Raw genomic sequence first — 15,880 nt, 5'->3', positions numbered from 1 at the left:
AAAGCAGGAAAACCAGATTTTATTGATGAATGCATCTTTCCAAGCAGACATCGGCATCCCCCACCCCACCCTGGAGCTTCAGGGGGAGCTGGTTTCCTTCAATGTTTAATAAGGGATGCTTAAAGTATCAAAATAGTGAAAGAAGCCTCAGCAAGTGCAAAGGGGGAGGGAATGGGGGTCCCAGAGCCGAGGAGGGGTGGAATGCTGGGCTGCGGGACCCCGGCAAGAGCTGGGTGTTAGTGAGCTGGGGCATGAGCTGGGAGGGGAGGGGGTAATAAATGAACTTCAAAAGCTGCAGGCTCGATATTAGAGAAATGGAAAAGTTACAAAAATACTGCAGATCTTGGAAAACGATGCAGGCACTTGGGAAGGAGGAGGAGGGCAGAGCTGGCTGGGGCCATGGGCAGAGGGCATCCCCGCGGGAAGGCAAAGAGCAGCTCGGGCGGTGAACCCATCGCGCACCCCCCCATGCTGAGCAGAGGCACTGTGGCTTCCAGCCCTGCTGCTCCCCAGAGGGGCCCAGGCTGAAGAAGATGCTCATGGGGGGGGGGGGGGCGGGGCTCAGTGCCTCCCAGAGAAGCTGTGGAGGAGGAGGAGGAAGAGGAGGAGGAGGAGGAGGAGGAGGAGGATTCAGCCAGCAATAAGGCATTGGAGGTGAAAGGCGGCTCTGTGAGAGAGGTCAGCGAGGGACCATGCTACTCCCTGTACCTGACTGCACAGCAGAGGGCAAGCCCGTGCAGAGGAGAGAGAAGAAAGGAGCACGAGTGAGAAGGACAAAGGCACACAGAAATATCCCCTTATAGTTGAGAGCTCTCCAGCCCCGCACCCTGGGGCTGGCGGGTGAGCCCTAAGCCGGTGCAGCCCCGGCTGCCAGCCCAGCCGGGTCCCTCCGGACGCTCTGGCTGTGCCCTGGGTGCGTGTGGGAAGGTGGGCTGGGCGGCAAAGCGGAGTTGCTGGTGCGGCACCGGCATGGAGCAGCAGCTGGGTTAGTCCCGTCGCTCTGGGTGCGGGCAGAGCTCTGGTCTAGCCCAGGCAGCCCTTCGCTTGAGGCGGATCATCTTAAATAGGAGCGGGCGGGCAGGCGGCAGTCTGTGCGGTGAGCGGCGGGAGGGCGCGGGGCTCAGTTCTGCTCCTCGTCCCGCAGCTCCGAGGGCAGGAACTTGTACTGCTGCTGCCGGATCATGGCCAGCTTCTTCCGCGCCTCCTCCAGCTCCCGCTCCTTGCGTAGCATCTCCTCCTGGGCGGCGATGATCTGCCGGGAGAGAGCCCTAGGGTCACGGCTGCCTCCGAGAGGGATGCTCTCTGGCTGCTGCTTCCCCCCACCACAGCCACAGCCTCCCTGGGTTGGTGTGGCCACGGGCACGAGGGCTGTGTGCTGTCCCTGCAGTGGGACCACAGTCCTCCAGAGTTAACAGGGGGTAGCACGGCTCCTGGGGCTCAGCCCCACGCGCCCTGTAGAGGGTCTCAGCTGCGAGCCCGTGGTCAGGAGGCAGCGCTGGGACGTGTGTCACCTCATACTGGGCAGCTCTCCCCCATTACTTGATGCTCTGCCCTTCACACGTGTCACGGACGCAGGGATGGTGTTGAGTAGTACCAAGGAGAAGCCAGGGCATCACGCTCCGGGGAGCGTGCACCATCACTGGCTATGCCCAGTGCTATACATATGGCAGGAAGAGGGTGTAGCCACAGTGTTTAATTGGCACTGGGTGGGATAGGGCTTTTGTAAGGCTCTCTCAAGACATGCCCTGTACTGGTGGGTGGTGGGACCGGCTCCTGAGAGACACACAGGCAGCCAGAGCCTCCCCTGCCCCACCAGAGCAGCCCTGCTCCTCACCTGTGCAATTCCCCCGACCATCTTCTCCTTCACCACCACCGTTTCGTCATGGTCCTGGAAGGCAGCTGCCTTCTGCGCTGCCTTCACCAGATTGTCCGACGCTCTCTTTACCGCATTGCCAGCGGCCTGCAGCAGGAAAGGGGGGAACGGCAGCGTTAAGTCACAGCCCCTGCATACGAGTGCTGCTTGGGGGGGTGTCAAAGAACCCCTGCCCACATCCAGGCTGGCAGGCAGGACAGGCAGCCAGGCACGCTGGGAGCTGCAGGCAGGGATTCCTTTACATGGCTCGCTGCCTTGCCACCCGCTCATGACCATTTCAGGCGCTGCTGCTCCCAGCCGGGCTCTGGCTCCTGTCTGAGCCGTGGGGCAGTGACTGGGGGGCAGTCCTGCTGACCCTCCCCGAGGGACCGGTGCTGGGACCCCATGTTAACCCCCACAATGCATGGACATTAACCTCTTGTGTGCCATGGCCTCTGAGGATTAAGGGTGCTCCCTAACGTGTCCCCCAAACATTAATGTCTCGAATGCCAGTGATGCAGCAAACGCATTTCAGGCATTCCTGTGCCAGTTCATCATCCCTGAACACCGCTGGGCTCCACAGCCCAGCATCACTCACACGCGTGGCACGCAATTAGCAGTGAAGTCCAAGTGACGTGGAGCCTGTGTTCCAATGAGCTCCCTGCTGAAGGCACGCAGGCAGGGAGCTTGAGACCTGGGCAGCACCCATGAGCCCCCACCCCACTTCCACCCACACCTCCAGCAGCTGGGAGGAGACATCTGGGGCTGCAGGGGCATCCTGGGACTCACCTGGAGCCGCTTCATGGCCTCCGAATCGTGGTCAGCCTTCACCTTGCAGGCCACCAGGAGCTGCGCCGTGGAGGCAGCCACCTGCTTGGCAGACGAGATGAGCTTCTCTTCGCTGGCATGGCCCTGCACCGCTGCATTGGCGGCTTCGCACAGGTTGTTGGTGGCAGCAGCCACCATGCGCGCCTGCAGAGAGAGAGGCTGTCAGTGGGGGTATGGGAGCCCCCCCCGACCAATCCCCCAAGGAGGTTGTGGGGCATGGGATGGTGACAACCAGCTTCCACGCCATGTGTCAGCTGGTGGGAGAGGGAGCAAGAAGCATGGCTGCTTCTTCCACTGAGGAGAAGTGCACGGGCAGAGCATCCTCCTCTTTGCAGCAGGAGCAAAGAGGAGGGATCCCTCCCCCCATCCCCTGAGCATGACCTTGATACTCACAGCTGAAATGAGTCCCTGGGACCATTGTCCATCATCCACTGCGTTGGCGGGGATGGCGCCCACCTGTGAGGAAGAAGAGGAGGGGTGAGGCTCACCACCCCAGGCACCCCTTGCCATGGGGCATGAGGGGTCCAAGCAGACCCAGGAGAAGGGAGAACCCACCACAGCCCTACGTGTTCTTATTTCTTCCCCTCTTGCAGACTTACCTTTCCTTGGGCCACTAATTCTCGCTGGGCCGCTGAGGCTGCCTTCACCAGGGCACTTGTGGCTGCAGCAATGGATTTGGCAGCTTCCAGGATCTGCTCCTCGAAGTTCAGGCTCTCGTCTGCTTGCTGTGGGCAAGAGCAGGGTGTGAGTCCCAGGCAGGGGTGCTGGGACAGATGGAGCAGAGCAGGATGATGGCCACAGGGGGCTGGAGGGTGTGGGGGGGCACATATAAAGCTGGATTAAGGGCTGTGAGGTGCAGGAGGGCGTGGGCTGCCCAAGGAAGGTCCAGCTGGGGATGTGGGAGTGCAGTAAGAGGGACCGGCTGTCAGATGGGGCTTCAGACCTGGCTGAAGCACAGGCAGGAGAGCCCCAGCCCACCCCAAGCTGAGCACAGGGGTCAGCCAAGGCTCAGCACCACCTACCTTGGGTTTGGCTCTCGGTTTCAGCTGCTCCAGCTTCTTGGCTGCAGCCTCAATGGCAGCTGCTGCCCCCAGCAGCTCGTTCTCAGCGATGACAGTGGGGTCTTCTGGGTCAACCCACTCCGTCCCTAGAAAAACCAGGAAGCGAGCCAGGTTAAACCTTGCGTGCGGCCTCATTTCTGCCTCACCCTACCTCCTCCATCAGCTGCTAAGCCCTTCCACCCTAATCCCAGCCCTTGGTCCTGCCCCGTAGAGCAGGACCTTTCCTTACCTTTCATGGCCTCGGCTGCCTGGATGAGCTCGGTGACAGAGCTGGCCACGCGCTTGGAGTAGCCTGCCAGCTGCTGCTTCAGCTCGTGAGTCGGCTTCTGCAAGATCTGTGGGAAAGGAGCAGATGTAAGCACCTAGGAAAGGGGGACCTCATAGGTCTGTTCAGGGTGCGCTCCCCAGGGAAGGAAGGTGGGATCCCCCAGCTCCCCCCCGACATGGGTACACATCAGGTGTTGCCTGTGGTGCTTTCTCAAGTGACCCTGGCTGGTCTCCTCTTGCTCGAGGATGGGATGAGCTTCCCCTTATTAGCCCTTCTGCATCCACAGCTTCTGGGGCATCTTGCAGACACAAGACCCTCAGCGCAAGCCTTCCTGCACTCAGCAGCTACCCCCTCCAGGTTGTCTTACCCTGCTACAAAGCATTTCGAGCTCCAGAAGCATTTCCCTCTTGCTGTCCCCTGTTTTGGAGACTTGTCTGCAAACACAAGCTGGGCAAAGGGCGCGAACCCTGGAGCCAGGTCCCAGCCCAGGAGAGCTGGCGCTGCTGGGAGAAGGTGTCAGGCAGAGCCATGAGGGTCCTTCACTGGGGTGGGGGAGGACACATGCACACACCACAGCACACACGTGTGCGCACACACAGGGGCCGTACGCACAAGCAGAGCTCACCGCTGGCCTGACCTGCACCACACAGGCGGCAGAGCTGCCCGTCAGCTAGAGCGGGTGTGAGTACACGCACACACACACGGACCCCGGCGGTCTCTGCGGACACACGCAAGTGCCACCCCAGCACTGGGCTGGGCACACAGACACGCCGTGAGCGAGGCTCATGCTGAGGTTAGACACCAGCAGGCACCCCAACGTCACCTTACTCACCGGCTGACAGAGAGGGAGGGAGAAGAGAGAGAAGAAAGCAGTGAACGCCCGGGCCAGAACACGTGGGTGCTGGGGGGCACGGGGTGGGGCAGGAGGACGTGGGTGCTCTCCGGTGAGGGGTGAAGGGCAGCCAAGAGGAGAGGTGGGAACGAAGGATCAGAGGTCCCGGGTGGGGAGCCGTGCCGCCATCGTTAGCTCATACTTCAGCTGGGGCTCCTGGATGAGGCTCCCACGGCCAGAGGAGACACCTACACCCAGAGCAGCCACGGAGCCGCTTGCCTCCTCGCCCCCGCTTTACACCTTATTTCTCCCCACCCCAAATGGCTTCACTGCAGTTTTCAGCCACCAGATCTCGCTGCTTTTGGAGGGAGAGTCCTACCGTTACCAAACCCCAAGTGCCTGTGGAGGTTCAAATTCCTTCCCCTCCCCAGTGAAATATGCAGGCTTTCCCACTCCTCTGCCGGCAGCCACGTCTTCCATCCCAAATAACCCTCTTTCTCAAACCCTGAACACGCTTGTTCACGCTCCGTGCAAGGCACTGCTTCCCGTGGGGACCCAACATACAGCAATGGACCTGCTGCCGCTGGGGAGTGAGGCAGCACCGCATCCGCCATCTCCCCTCCCATTCCCCTACCTCCTTCCTGCTGCCCTCCGATAAACGTGACCCATGTGCGTTGTTCCTGCCTTCGCAGACCAGACTCCTGCAGAGGCTGTGTGTGCGTGTGTGTGTGGGGGGCGCTCATGGCTTTATCCTGGGCTTGTGCGGGGCCATCCCAGCAAAGTCATCAGAGCTGCACGTGGCTCAGACCCCCCAGCTCATGGCACACAGCGATGGCTGGTTTGACCTCCTAAGCGCATCCAGACTAAATGCCACATTATTGAGTCTGCTATCTGCTCTGACAATGTGTTTGAAACTGCTAAATGGTCTCTCCCTGGAGCTGAAGGCACCCTGGAGGCTATGAGCTTGCTAAGGTGCACCTCCAGTGAACATTTCAAGAGATGAACCAAGGTATGATACTGAAGAGACATGGCACTGCAGCTGGATGGTTACACCCAAAATACAGTGGAATAGCACGCTCCTGCACGTAGGCTGACCTCTGGTGATGTACTTTAAGAAGGCAGAATGTACTTTTAAAAAGGTAAAACATATTTTAGAAGGTAGAATCTGTCATTAAGTAAGAATGTAGAATGCTGTAAAGTAAGTAAGAAAGTAAGAATGCTGTAAAAAAGGTCACAAGGCCCTGTGAGACCAGACACTTGGTATAAACAATAAATGTCTTACTAATGAATACACCCTTGAAGAAGGCTGATAATAAGGAACATCCCACCACAGGAGGCACCAAAACCAGCGAGCTGCTGGATAAGGCATAAAGTCAACAAAAATTTGCAGTTACTGGAGGAAGGGTAAAAGTGGCAGTGGGAGATCGAAACCACAAACTCAACTGGAGACTGAATTGGACTACACCCCTACAGTGCTGGAGCATGGGCACATCAGTTAAAGGACCTTGCACCTTTAAATGAAAGCGAGAGACGGTACTAACCGATAGAAATTGTTAAGGTACTAACCAATATTTCTAATTAAGAGTGTGCATTTCTGCGTTTTGGACCGTATAAATATTCGTAAGAGTTTTTAGGCCTCTGTGCTAGCTTTGTGCATTACCACGTAGCACCCAACTCTGCAGAAATGAAATAAAAAGGTAAAACCTCCACCCTGTGTGTATACTGGCATCTGCACACTGGGTAAACGACCCCTCGTTGGGACAACACCGGCACTGCCACACTAAGTCATTAGCCCAATCATCTGCTAACAACAGGTCAGCCAGAGAATTTCTCCTCAGCCTTGGCTGCCATGACTTATGTGTGGCTAAAGCATCTTCCAGACATTTGATCTAGGTGCAGAGGACGGAGAACTCACTGCTTCCCTTGGAACCATACCCCAGCGGTTACCACCTTAGGATAAAACCACCCTTTGACTTCTCTCCCACCCAGCTTCAATTTCTGGCCATCAAGTCCTGCCCACTCCCTCTGTGTGCTTCCAGCGCTGGTTACCCTCTGCCCAAAGGGGCTTCTCCCTGCAGGAAACCGCAGTCCGAGCTCCACAGAGCTGACTCGCCCTCAGTCTTTGTACTAACTCCAGTTCAAGGGCTCCCGCAGCTCCGCTGGCTGGGTTCTGTGCACCTCTCCAGTGCCCTTGACTCCACCTTTGCCATCCCGCCGAGAATGCAAACCGCTGGAAGGACCTCACTCTATCCTCTCTACTGCTCTACTAATTTGCTTCTTGTAAAACTACACTCTTCTTGTAGGATAGCCAACTAAAGTGGCCAGCTGAAGTCCTCAGGAGGACTCAGCCAGAGGAAGACTGGATCAGAAGGGTGCAGCTGGCGCTCGCAGTTATCACCTCTGCTGCCGTGGGCACTGCCTGTCTCCCACTCTGCTGCGAGCTTAACAAGCTCTGTTTTCACACTGCCTGAAGTCTCTCACTCCCACCGCTTTTACTGCAAGCTGCTTCAGGACTTTGCCCCCGTGTTGTTGAATTTCCAGCCTCCATCTGTTTACAGCCAGTTAATCTCTGCCTGTTGTTAGCCAAATACCTTTCTTCAGAGCCTGTTCATCTCTCTGACATCTGCTTCCACGGCAGGGGCTCAGCCACACGCTGTGCCAGCACTGGCAGTGAAGGGGGCCGTGCAAAGACCTCAGTGGGAGGTGTAGAGCCCACAGGACCTTGGGGAATTGGGGAGCACCCTGGCATCCATGGGCAACCTCTGCCCACCCCGGGAACCGCGGCAGGGACACTCACCACCAGCACATGCTCCAGCAGCTCCAGGTAGCCATCGGCACACTCCTTGCCAAAGCGCAGTGCCCGCTGACGCACGTCCCCGCTCACCTCTGGGTGGTAGGCGGCTTCCTGAAACCCGGGAGACAGGGAAGCCCCAATTCACATCCAGCACCATCCCCACCGGCACCCACAAACCCGTGCTAGACCCACATCCCCTGCCTGCCCCACCTTGCAGGCGCGCAGCATATCCGCGATGGCACGGCGGCTCAGGTTGGCCGTGGCGATGACGTCCTCCTGCCGACACGAGTTGCCAGCGGCCACCGCTTTGGCCGTGGCCATCGTGATGCCTTTCGTCATACGGATGAAGTCCTCCGGGGTGGAGACCTTGGCAGGAGGCACCGGGGAGGAGAAGACCTGTGAGGCGAGAGGTGGCGGTGAGGTGTGGGGCAGCCACTGGGAGGGATGGCAGTTGCAGCAGTGCAGCTGTACTCACCGCCAGCTCTTGGCGTATGTGTTCTATCGTGGCCTCCAGTGCCCGTGTCCCCTTCGTGGCCTCGTCCTCAACGGCCTTCACTGTCTTCAGCAAGGAAGTGACATTTGTCACCATCACCTGTGGAAGGGAACAGAGACAGGTGAAGCCCCACGCAAGCTCTGCGCTGCTGCCAGCACTTGTCCCTCCCTCATGGTTTGGTCCAAAATGGTCTCATTCCCATACTTCACTCACACCACCCCATCTCGTTCTCCCACCAATGCCTCTTCTGCATGCTGTGCCCCACCTTTTACGTGCCCTTTCCTCTCCTCTTGCTCTGATCGCCCACCAGTTGTCCTTCTGCTCCCAGAGAGGCAGAGAAGCCCCCCATGCTCTTTCTCCAGCCTCCCCTGCCCCATTCCCTCCTTCCCATCACACCCAGTCAGACCTTGGCAGAGTTCTTCAGCTGGTAGACAGCAGGGTCATCCCCAGCTTTGCCGGCGGCTGCCTTGGTGGCACCGATCAGGTCTCCGAGTGCCTTGGCCACATCCTTCACAGCATTGATCAGGACCACCTGGGGAGAGCAAGACCAGGGCAATGGCTTGGCTACCATCACACTCAGGCTGGGAGAAATCTGGTCACCCAGGGCATCCAGCCCAGCAAAAACGCAGCCAGCACCAGCCACAGCCCACCCACCCTTCTCCACAACATGCAGGATCCAGCCCAGAGCACCACACGACACCTGTAACCTTCAACCCCTTCAAGCAAGCTATGAACCGCTCCTGTTCACCCTACACAGCCCATCCTACCTGAGTCTCTGGGTCTTCAGATCCCAGGCTGGCAGCACCCAGCTTCACCACCTCCGCCAGGCGGGTGATGGTGGACACAGAGGACTGGGCAGCCTGGGCTAGCTTCTCCTGGCTGGCCGTGGCATTCTGAACCAGGACCTTGGTGTCCTCCACCAGTGCCTTGGCTGTCTTCAAGATCCCCTCCCTGGGGAGAAGAAGGGAGTCAGGTACGACGTAACCCTCTACACACACACACGGTCATTGGGATGTAGAGAGACTGTGGACCCTGCCTTTTGTATGTACAAACTTGAAGGGGAAACAGAACTGGTGTGACCTGAACTTGCAGCTCTCCTTGGGGCTGGTCCACACCTCAGAAAGATGGGAGACCAAGGGACACAGCCTGATCCCCCACATCTCTGGCTAAGCAGAGGCTGGATGAGGTGCCCTGATACCTGTGGTCAGCGAAGGTCTCCGAGTTCTCCCGGTTGAGCGTTCCTGCCGTGGCAAACATGATGGTGGTGTCGAGGTCCGCAATGATGCCAGAGACGGCGCTGGCTGCTGTGATGCAGGCTTGTGTCCCGCGGTTCCCGGCCTGCAGGGCTGCCAGCACGTGAGACACCTGCGGGGTACAAGGAGGGTGACCGAGGAGCACAGCAAGTTCAGGCAGCTCCCACCACAAGCATCCTCTGACACCTCTCAGCATGGAACTGCTTCACATCAAGGAGGGGAATTCGGAATCACATGGTCTGGACACCCCTTCTTAGCTTCAATTTATTTATCTTGTCCCTGTACCTACTGTATTTGGGGGTCCAGGAGATATCTGACTCTGCTAGTTTCCAAATTAATAACGTTTACATGACGGGCATCAGAACATCGCAGCTCATTCCTTCTTTAGCTGCTAAACTCAATTTCTGTACTTGGGCAAGCACTCATAGGAGAACAAGTTTCCTGAGGGAAAGCAATCATGGAGCGGAAGGACCTGCAGTGCAGGAATGTGCCAGGCACTATGAACAAGTGTTCTGCTTACAAGTCTTGCTGCTCTATTGCCACCTTATCGACTAGAGTTTTTTAGCCATGTTTTCATCTGTTAATTCAGAAGCATGTTCTTTAGATTGACTGATGGACAGGACGCTTTCCACCACACCAGAGAAAGATGAAGGGGAGATTGGTCACCGAGCATGAACTGCAGGCTTGGCTGAAGACGCAGCAAACACTACGCCCACCACCACAAGAGCTGATCTGGAAAGCCCTGGGCTGCCGCCAGTGTGTGGATCTGTGTCCCCCGGCAGGCCATCATCGGCACATCATCAGGCAGCACCTGGGCATCACACTCACCCATCACAGCACCAGCTGCTGTTATGGCGCCTGGAGAGGGGGATCCATCCTCCACCCTGTCAGCTGGGCAAGGTGAGCATGGCTGAGAGACCAACAGGACCAGGGGAGAACCTGGCGTGGTGGCTCAAGGGCATATGGCTCAATCCGGCATCCCTCCCATCTTGCCATGCCATCACCCTTCTCTCTGGACCGCTTACCTTCTCAGAAACCTTGCGCGCACTCTCTATCAGCTCCTTCTTGGTGTAGGCATCACTGGGGCTGCACTGCAGGGCTCCAGCCTTGGTGACCAGGGCGGCGCAGCCATGACCCAGCTCCTGCACCCGGCGCTTGATGTGGGAGCCGATCTGGAGAGGAACATACGTGTGAGAGAGCCAGCAGAGAACTAAGCCCCGCATCCATGATACCCACCGGGAAACACCAGCCACCCACACCCAGCTCCTCTCTCCCAATCCATCCACTCAGCAGCGGGAAAAAGGAAACATGGCTTTGCTCCATGTTTCCACACTGTGTTGCAGGGCAGGTGTGAATGCTGCCTGCCTCCAGCTCCGATGGGAGGTTTGAGCACCCCTGTCCTCTGCTCTCACACTCCAGCAGACCCTGCTCTGCCCCGCAGCACACTCCGGCGCTCCCTGCCACGCTCGCACCTCCTCGTTCTCAGCGGTGAGCGCAGCCGGCTTGGCCTCTTGCGCCAGCTGCCCGTAGTCATTGGTGAGTTGGTTGGCCAGTATGCCCAGCTCGTCTGGGTTGGTGGTAGATTTGGTGACCTGCCGATGGAAGAAGAGCAGGAGGTTGGAGGGGCCCTACACTGGGATGGGCAAACAAGGAGGGCGGTCGCCCCACTTGGGTGGCAGGCAGCGCTTTCTGCGGTGACAGGCTTGCTTGCACCCACCATCTCCTGTACAGTCACTGCGATGGCCTTGGCTGTCTTCACCATCGTGGTCTGGTAATCCACAAAGGTCCCCTCTGGCTCACCCATTGGCCCCTCGTCCAGCTGCAAGAGACCATACGGAGACCCTGACTCCAGCCCCAGCCCAGAGACCTTGTAGGGTTTGACTCCGAGTTTTCCTCTCCCTCATCCCCAGCCCTGGCCAGGTGCACTCCACGCTCCACTCACCTGGTTGATAGCCTGGGTGATGGAGTCCACCATGCCCCCCACAACACCTGCAGCACTGGCTGCTTCGTTAAGGGTGGTGGTCAGGTCCTCCACCGCTTCCTTCATCATCTGCACGGCCTCCTCCAGAGCCTCCTGGGTGTGGGCAGCTTGCTGCAAGGACAGGAAAGACTGTGGTAAGGCAGACATCCTGACAGGGATGCTGCACAATTACCCCGCATGCACCACACGGCACCCACACGTGAAGGGGAGCACACCACGGACACATGGCCCTCCTGCTCACCTTGGGGTTTCCACCAGCCTCCTTAGCTGTGTACAGCATCTGCAGGGCGGACTCGGCCAGCGTTTTGGTCTGGTCCAGGAGATTCATCTGCTGCTGGTGGTTGGGCGTTTTGGAGGCAGCACCAATAGCCGCCATAATGAGCGGCTCAAAGTACTGAGCCATCTGGGACACCTAGGGAAGAGCATCATCAGCACCAGCAGCTTCCAGCCCTGGCTGTCTCGCACCTCTCCTTCTGCGTGAGTCCTCCACATTCACTGAACACCTCAGCAGCAGCTCCCCATCCCCACATTACCTTGTGCCCCAGCTGCGAGGCCTCAGCCCGTGCCGCGCTGGCCACGGGCTCAATCAGGTTGCTGATCTCCTGGACAGCCGTGATCATCTGGTTGTGCAAAGCCTGTTGCAAAGAGAGGGTGTTGTGTGAGGCTGCAGCAGGGCTGGGGTGACCATGAGTTGCTGGGAGACAGGGGGAAGGACGCCACCCTCGTTCAGCTTGCAGCAGCGCGTCCCCAACCCACCTCCTGGGAGATATCTTCTCGGGGGGCCAGCTGCTGGCTGATGGCAGCAAGGGAGGCCTGGTCCACCTCCCGCATGCATCTGTTCAGGACTTCGATGGCCTCATCACATTCCCGCTGTCCTGGGGCTTTGTCCCTGTGTGACAAGATGGATCAGCCCAGTGCTGGCAGATGCTCCACCATCCCTTCACCCCCACACTTCAGCTGGTGATGGTAAGGGACAGGACTCATATCTCAGGCTTTGGGGCAACCCAGGGTCATAAAGTCCCCGCACACTGGCATGGGTTCCCATCAACCCATGCCAGGGCTCGAGGAGCAGCTCCTGCACAGGACAATGGGGACAACATCTTTTCTCCCATCCCTTGCCTCCCCTTGCCAGCAGTGGCCGAGAAGATGAGTCAAAGCATCCCCAGGGATGCTCGCTCAGAACAAGGGTACCTGCCAGCAGGAACAAGGCCATGGCCGAGCAGGCAGGACTCGCCTCACCTCATGTTGGTGATCAACTTCTTAATGGAGTCCGAGACAGTGCGAGAGTGGCCGGCCAGCACTGACCACTGCGGCGGGTCCTTGGGGTTGACGGCCAGAGAGCGGGCAGTCTGGATGAGGCCAGCAGAGCTCTCCAGCATGGTCTTGGCCGAAGTGACGATAGGCTCCATGGCTCTGCGCCCCTGTGTGAGGAGGCGATGGATTGGCGGTGATGCATGTGACAGACTGCGCCTGAGAAGTTACCCCCCTCCCATGACCCTCACCTTGGAGCAGGCCCTCGAAGCCCAGGGCTTGCCACCACCTTCCCATCACACCCTCCCAAGGCACCAGCCCCACACTGGGGCTACGTCCCAAGTTCAGGAGGAGGCACAGCTCCTCCTCACCCTTTGGCAGCCCCCATCACAGCCAGGCCACAGCCTCCCTGCCCCTGCAGCGTCCCACCTCTGGGCTGATCTGCGCAGGAACGGTAGCAAACTCCGGGTTGGAGGCGAAGGCAGTCAGGTTATCCACAGCCTCTATGAGAGGGGCAGTGGCGGCACGGCACCGCTCTCGGTTCTCCTCATTGAACTCGCCATCCAGGGCCTGGTGTGGAGAGACCAGAGCAGTCATCTGACCCCCACCATGCCCCAAATCCCATCCCACCACAGAGCCCCGGCAGGGAGACCGCACCTTGATGGTCTTCACCAGGTTGGCTGTGCTGTTGGCCACCTCCTTGGCTGACTGGACAAACTGGCGCTTGGCCACAGGGTTGGCAGTGCGGGAGGAGGCCAGGCGGCACGTGTTGCACAGGGCTGAGGTGTGCTTTGCCACAATGGTGGCTGCTGACAGCACCTGCGGGGAAGAGCACGGTGAGGCAGGATCCATCATGACTCCCCATCCCCACAGCTCTCCTTTCCTGCCAGTCCCACATGGGGCACCAGTGAGGACAGAACCCCTCTTGGGATCCAAACAGGATCGCCAAGGTCCTGCACACCCATACAGCCCCCCATCTGGACACTGTCACCATTGCAGCAAAGGTGCCAGCTGGTTCCTGGTACAGCTGATGGGGCTTGATGAGACACAAGCCATAATCTTGGCCAACTCTTGGGACACAGCTCTTCCAAATAACTTCACACTGCCTTTTGTGCAAGAAAATGCCTGTAATGGTGCCCCAGCTCATACTCACCTGGGACTGGGTGCAGGCAGGGTCCACCAGGTTCTGGCAGGCCATCTGGATAGCTTGGTTAGCTCTGGCAAACTGAGTGGGGTCTACCAAGCCCTGCTGTCCAGCCTGGCTGTTGGGGTCCGAGACCCCCACGAGGTAGGCAGCCTGGGAGCACAAGAGAGGCGGTGAGAGCTCATGCGCAGGGGAGAGGCTCAGAGCAGGCATGGGCTCTGGAGGAGGCTGGCAGCACCATACCATGGGGCCAGGCTTTGAGGGGCAGGGGAGAGGTGTGTACGGCAACTATGCACCAGGGGTAATGGCTGGGGCTGGGACTGAGCATTTCTCACCTGGGCAGCTGCCTCCGTCAGCCCGCAAAGCGCTTTGGAGGCGGCACTAATGGAGTCACCAAACTCGGGCAGTTTGCTGTTCTTGGCGTTCTGGGAGATGCCAGCCATGGACTCGCCCAGCACCTGCAGGACACACCATGCACCTGTTAGAGACAAGCTCCCATTCCTGCTCCATGCTCCCAGGCTCAGAGCTCACTGTGCTTCATCAACAGGGGTGGAAACACCTTTCGTTTTTCCCCCACATCATTCCCAAACCTCCCTATCCTCCCCCAAACGTCCACCTCCAGCTCAGGGCTCACCTTGGAGTTCTCCATAACACTGTCAAGGCAGTTGAAGTAGGACATGTCGTTGACGGTCTGGGTGGGGTTCTCCAGCAGCTCCTTCACGGTCTGGAGGGACACAGGTGTCACATCCAAGGGAAGGGTCCAAGCCCTCTGCTTGCACCTCCTCTTTGCTCCCTCCTGCCCCTCGCAGTGGGGTGCAGCTCCCCCCTCCCCACCACACCTCAGCACCCAGACATCTCAGCCCCTCCACTGCCTCATCAAGATGTGGCTTCTCACCTCCAGCTCCCGCAGGGCATTGTCGCACTCTTTCTGGCCCGGCGCCTGCTGCGTGCACATGGTGATCAGCTGGTTAATGCTGTCTGTCACAGCCCTGCCGGGGACAAGGAAGAAAGGCCCATGGATCAGCACCAGCTCTGCCACCCGGCCCCACTGCTGCAGAAAGCAGCTCACAGGGCGCAGGTCCTCCTACCGTGCCGCTGCCGCCAGCTGATTCTTGAGGTTGGGGGCTGCGGGGTCGGCAGACAGCGCCTTTGCAGCCAGCAGCAGCTTGCTGGAGGACATGGAGATGCTCTTCAAGTTCGACACCACCTGTGCCTGGTCTTCCTTATTCTGCAAGGAGCCAAGTACAGTTACCTGCCGCAGGTTTCCAAACTCCACGCCCACCCCGGGTCTTCTCTGCTGGTTTTTCAAGCTGAGCCGACTCCCTTCCGCTAACTCGCCTGCCAACAGCAGGGATACGGCAGCGACACTTGCTGAACTAACCCAAGCCACTTTCTCCCTGATGCGGCACTTCTGCACAGTCCCAGACCCCATCTCACCAGCTGTGTTGGCCACAGCCACCCAACCACCGCTGCCCAGCCACCCTGCCTGCGGTCTGCCGCCCTCCTAGGCTCCCCAAACCTCTCACCATACCCAGGATCCCCCAATGGGTGCTTGCTCTCACCGGGGACTGGCTGGCCATCTCCACTCCTGCCTGCAGGAACTCATTGAAGTCCTGTCCAAATTTGCCGGAGGACTTGGCCAAGTCCTGAGGGGTGCCACGGGATGCCTGCACCAGCTCATTGGCAGACTGGTTGAGCCCCGCGGCTGCCTGGTTCAGCTGGCTCTGCGCCTCCTGGAAGCTCTTGGTGCTGGGAGGGAACTGGTGGAAGGGAGAAGGGTTAGGAGAGGCAGCTAGGATGGAGACGGAGGATGAAGATCTGGCACATGCTTGGGGATACGCTACAGAGGAGCCTATTGTGGATGGACAAGTTGCATCCCTACAAGGTTTCCCCCTTCCCCTCCCGCCCCTGCTCAGCTCACCGAATCCGCGAGCAGCCTCTTGCTGGCCTCTCCCACCATGCGGATGGCAGCATCCACGTCCCGCTGCCCTGGCAGGCAGTTGACACAGCGGCTCAGGGCCTGTGACACCGCCTTGGCCACCTGTGGAGAAGCAAAGAGTGGTCACCATCCCCCTGGCCAGCCCCATGCCCTTCCCACAGGCTGGTGGGGGGCACTGGCGTCC

The 15,880-nt window shown here is 58.9% G+C and overlaps 1 protein-coding gene across 4 annotated transcripts in view; it reads right to left on the bottom strand.

Moving 5' to 3' along the window:
* TLN1 (talin 1) overlaps positions 1 to 15,880 on the bottom strand; it is a 35,418-nt gene continuing 19,538 nt past the window's right edge. For all 4 annotated transcript variants that reach the window (XM_074568832.1, XM_074568829.1, XM_074568831.1 and 1 more), the window contains 30 exons: positions 15,679 to 15,798; positions 15,320 to 15,517; positions 14,846 to 14,985; positions 14,653 to 14,746; positions 14,392 to 14,481; positions 14,093 to 14,215; positions 13,767 to 13,910; positions 13,271 to 13,432; positions 13,043 to 13,183; positions 12,602 to 12,783; positions 12,119 to 12,251; positions 11,896 to 11,997; positions 11,604 to 11,774; positions 11,324 to 11,473; positions 11,099 to 11,200; positions 10,854 to 10,973; positions 10,407 to 10,553; positions 9,327 to 9,493; positions 8,896 to 9,079; positions 8,535 to 8,660; positions 8,111 to 8,227; positions 7,846 to 8,031; positions 7,639 to 7,746; positions 3,971 to 4,076; positions 3,703 to 3,827; positions 3,280 to 3,405; positions 3,074 to 3,136; positions 2,642 to 2,824; positions 1,835 to 1,960; positions 1 to 1,252 (listed from right to left, as the gene is read on the bottom strand). In XM_074568832.1, coding sequence (XP_074424933.1) covers positions 1,121 to 1,252; positions 1,835 to 1,960; positions 2,642 to 2,824; positions 3,074 to 3,136; positions 3,280 to 3,405; positions 3,703 to 3,827; positions 3,971 to 4,076; positions 7,639 to 7,746; positions 7,846 to 8,031; positions 8,111 to 8,227; positions 8,535 to 8,660; positions 8,896 to 9,079; positions 9,327 to 9,493; positions 10,407 to 10,553; positions 10,854 to 10,973; positions 11,099 to 11,200; positions 11,324 to 11,473; positions 11,604 to 11,774; positions 11,896 to 11,997; positions 12,119 to 12,251; positions 12,602 to 12,783; positions 13,043 to 13,183; positions 13,271 to 13,432; positions 13,767 to 13,910; positions 14,093 to 14,215; positions 14,392 to 14,481; positions 14,653 to 14,746; positions 14,846 to 14,985; positions 15,320 to 15,517; positions 15,679 to 15,798 — 4,068 coding nt within the window. In that variant the 3' untranslated portion in view covers positions 1 to 1,120. The remainder of the gene's footprint in view (positions 1,253 to 1,834; positions 1,961 to 2,641; positions 2,825 to 3,073; positions 3,137 to 3,279; positions 3,406 to 3,702; positions 3,828 to 3,970; positions 4,077 to 7,638; positions 7,747 to 7,845; positions 8,032 to 8,110; positions 8,228 to 8,534; positions 8,661 to 8,895; positions 9,080 to 9,326; positions 9,494 to 10,406; positions 10,554 to 10,853; positions 10,974 to 11,098; positions 11,201 to 11,323; positions 11,474 to 11,603; positions 11,775 to 11,895; positions 11,998 to 12,118; positions 12,252 to 12,601; positions 12,784 to 13,042; positions 13,184 to 13,270; positions 13,433 to 13,766; positions 13,911 to 14,092; positions 14,216 to 14,391; positions 14,482 to 14,652; positions 14,747 to 14,845; positions 14,986 to 15,319; positions 15,518 to 15,678; positions 15,799 to 15,880) is intronic.

Source organism: Larus michahellis, chromosome Z (genome assembly GCF_964199755.1).
Source record: "Larus michahellis chromosome Z, bLarMic1.1, whole genome shotgun sequence".
Classification (NCBI taxonomy): domain Eukaryota; kingdom Metazoa; phylum Chordata; class Aves; order Charadriiformes; family Laridae; genus Larus; species Larus michahellis.
The sequence above is the reverse complement of the archived record's forward strand: the minus strand, read 5'-3'. Positions and strand labels throughout refer to the sequence as shown.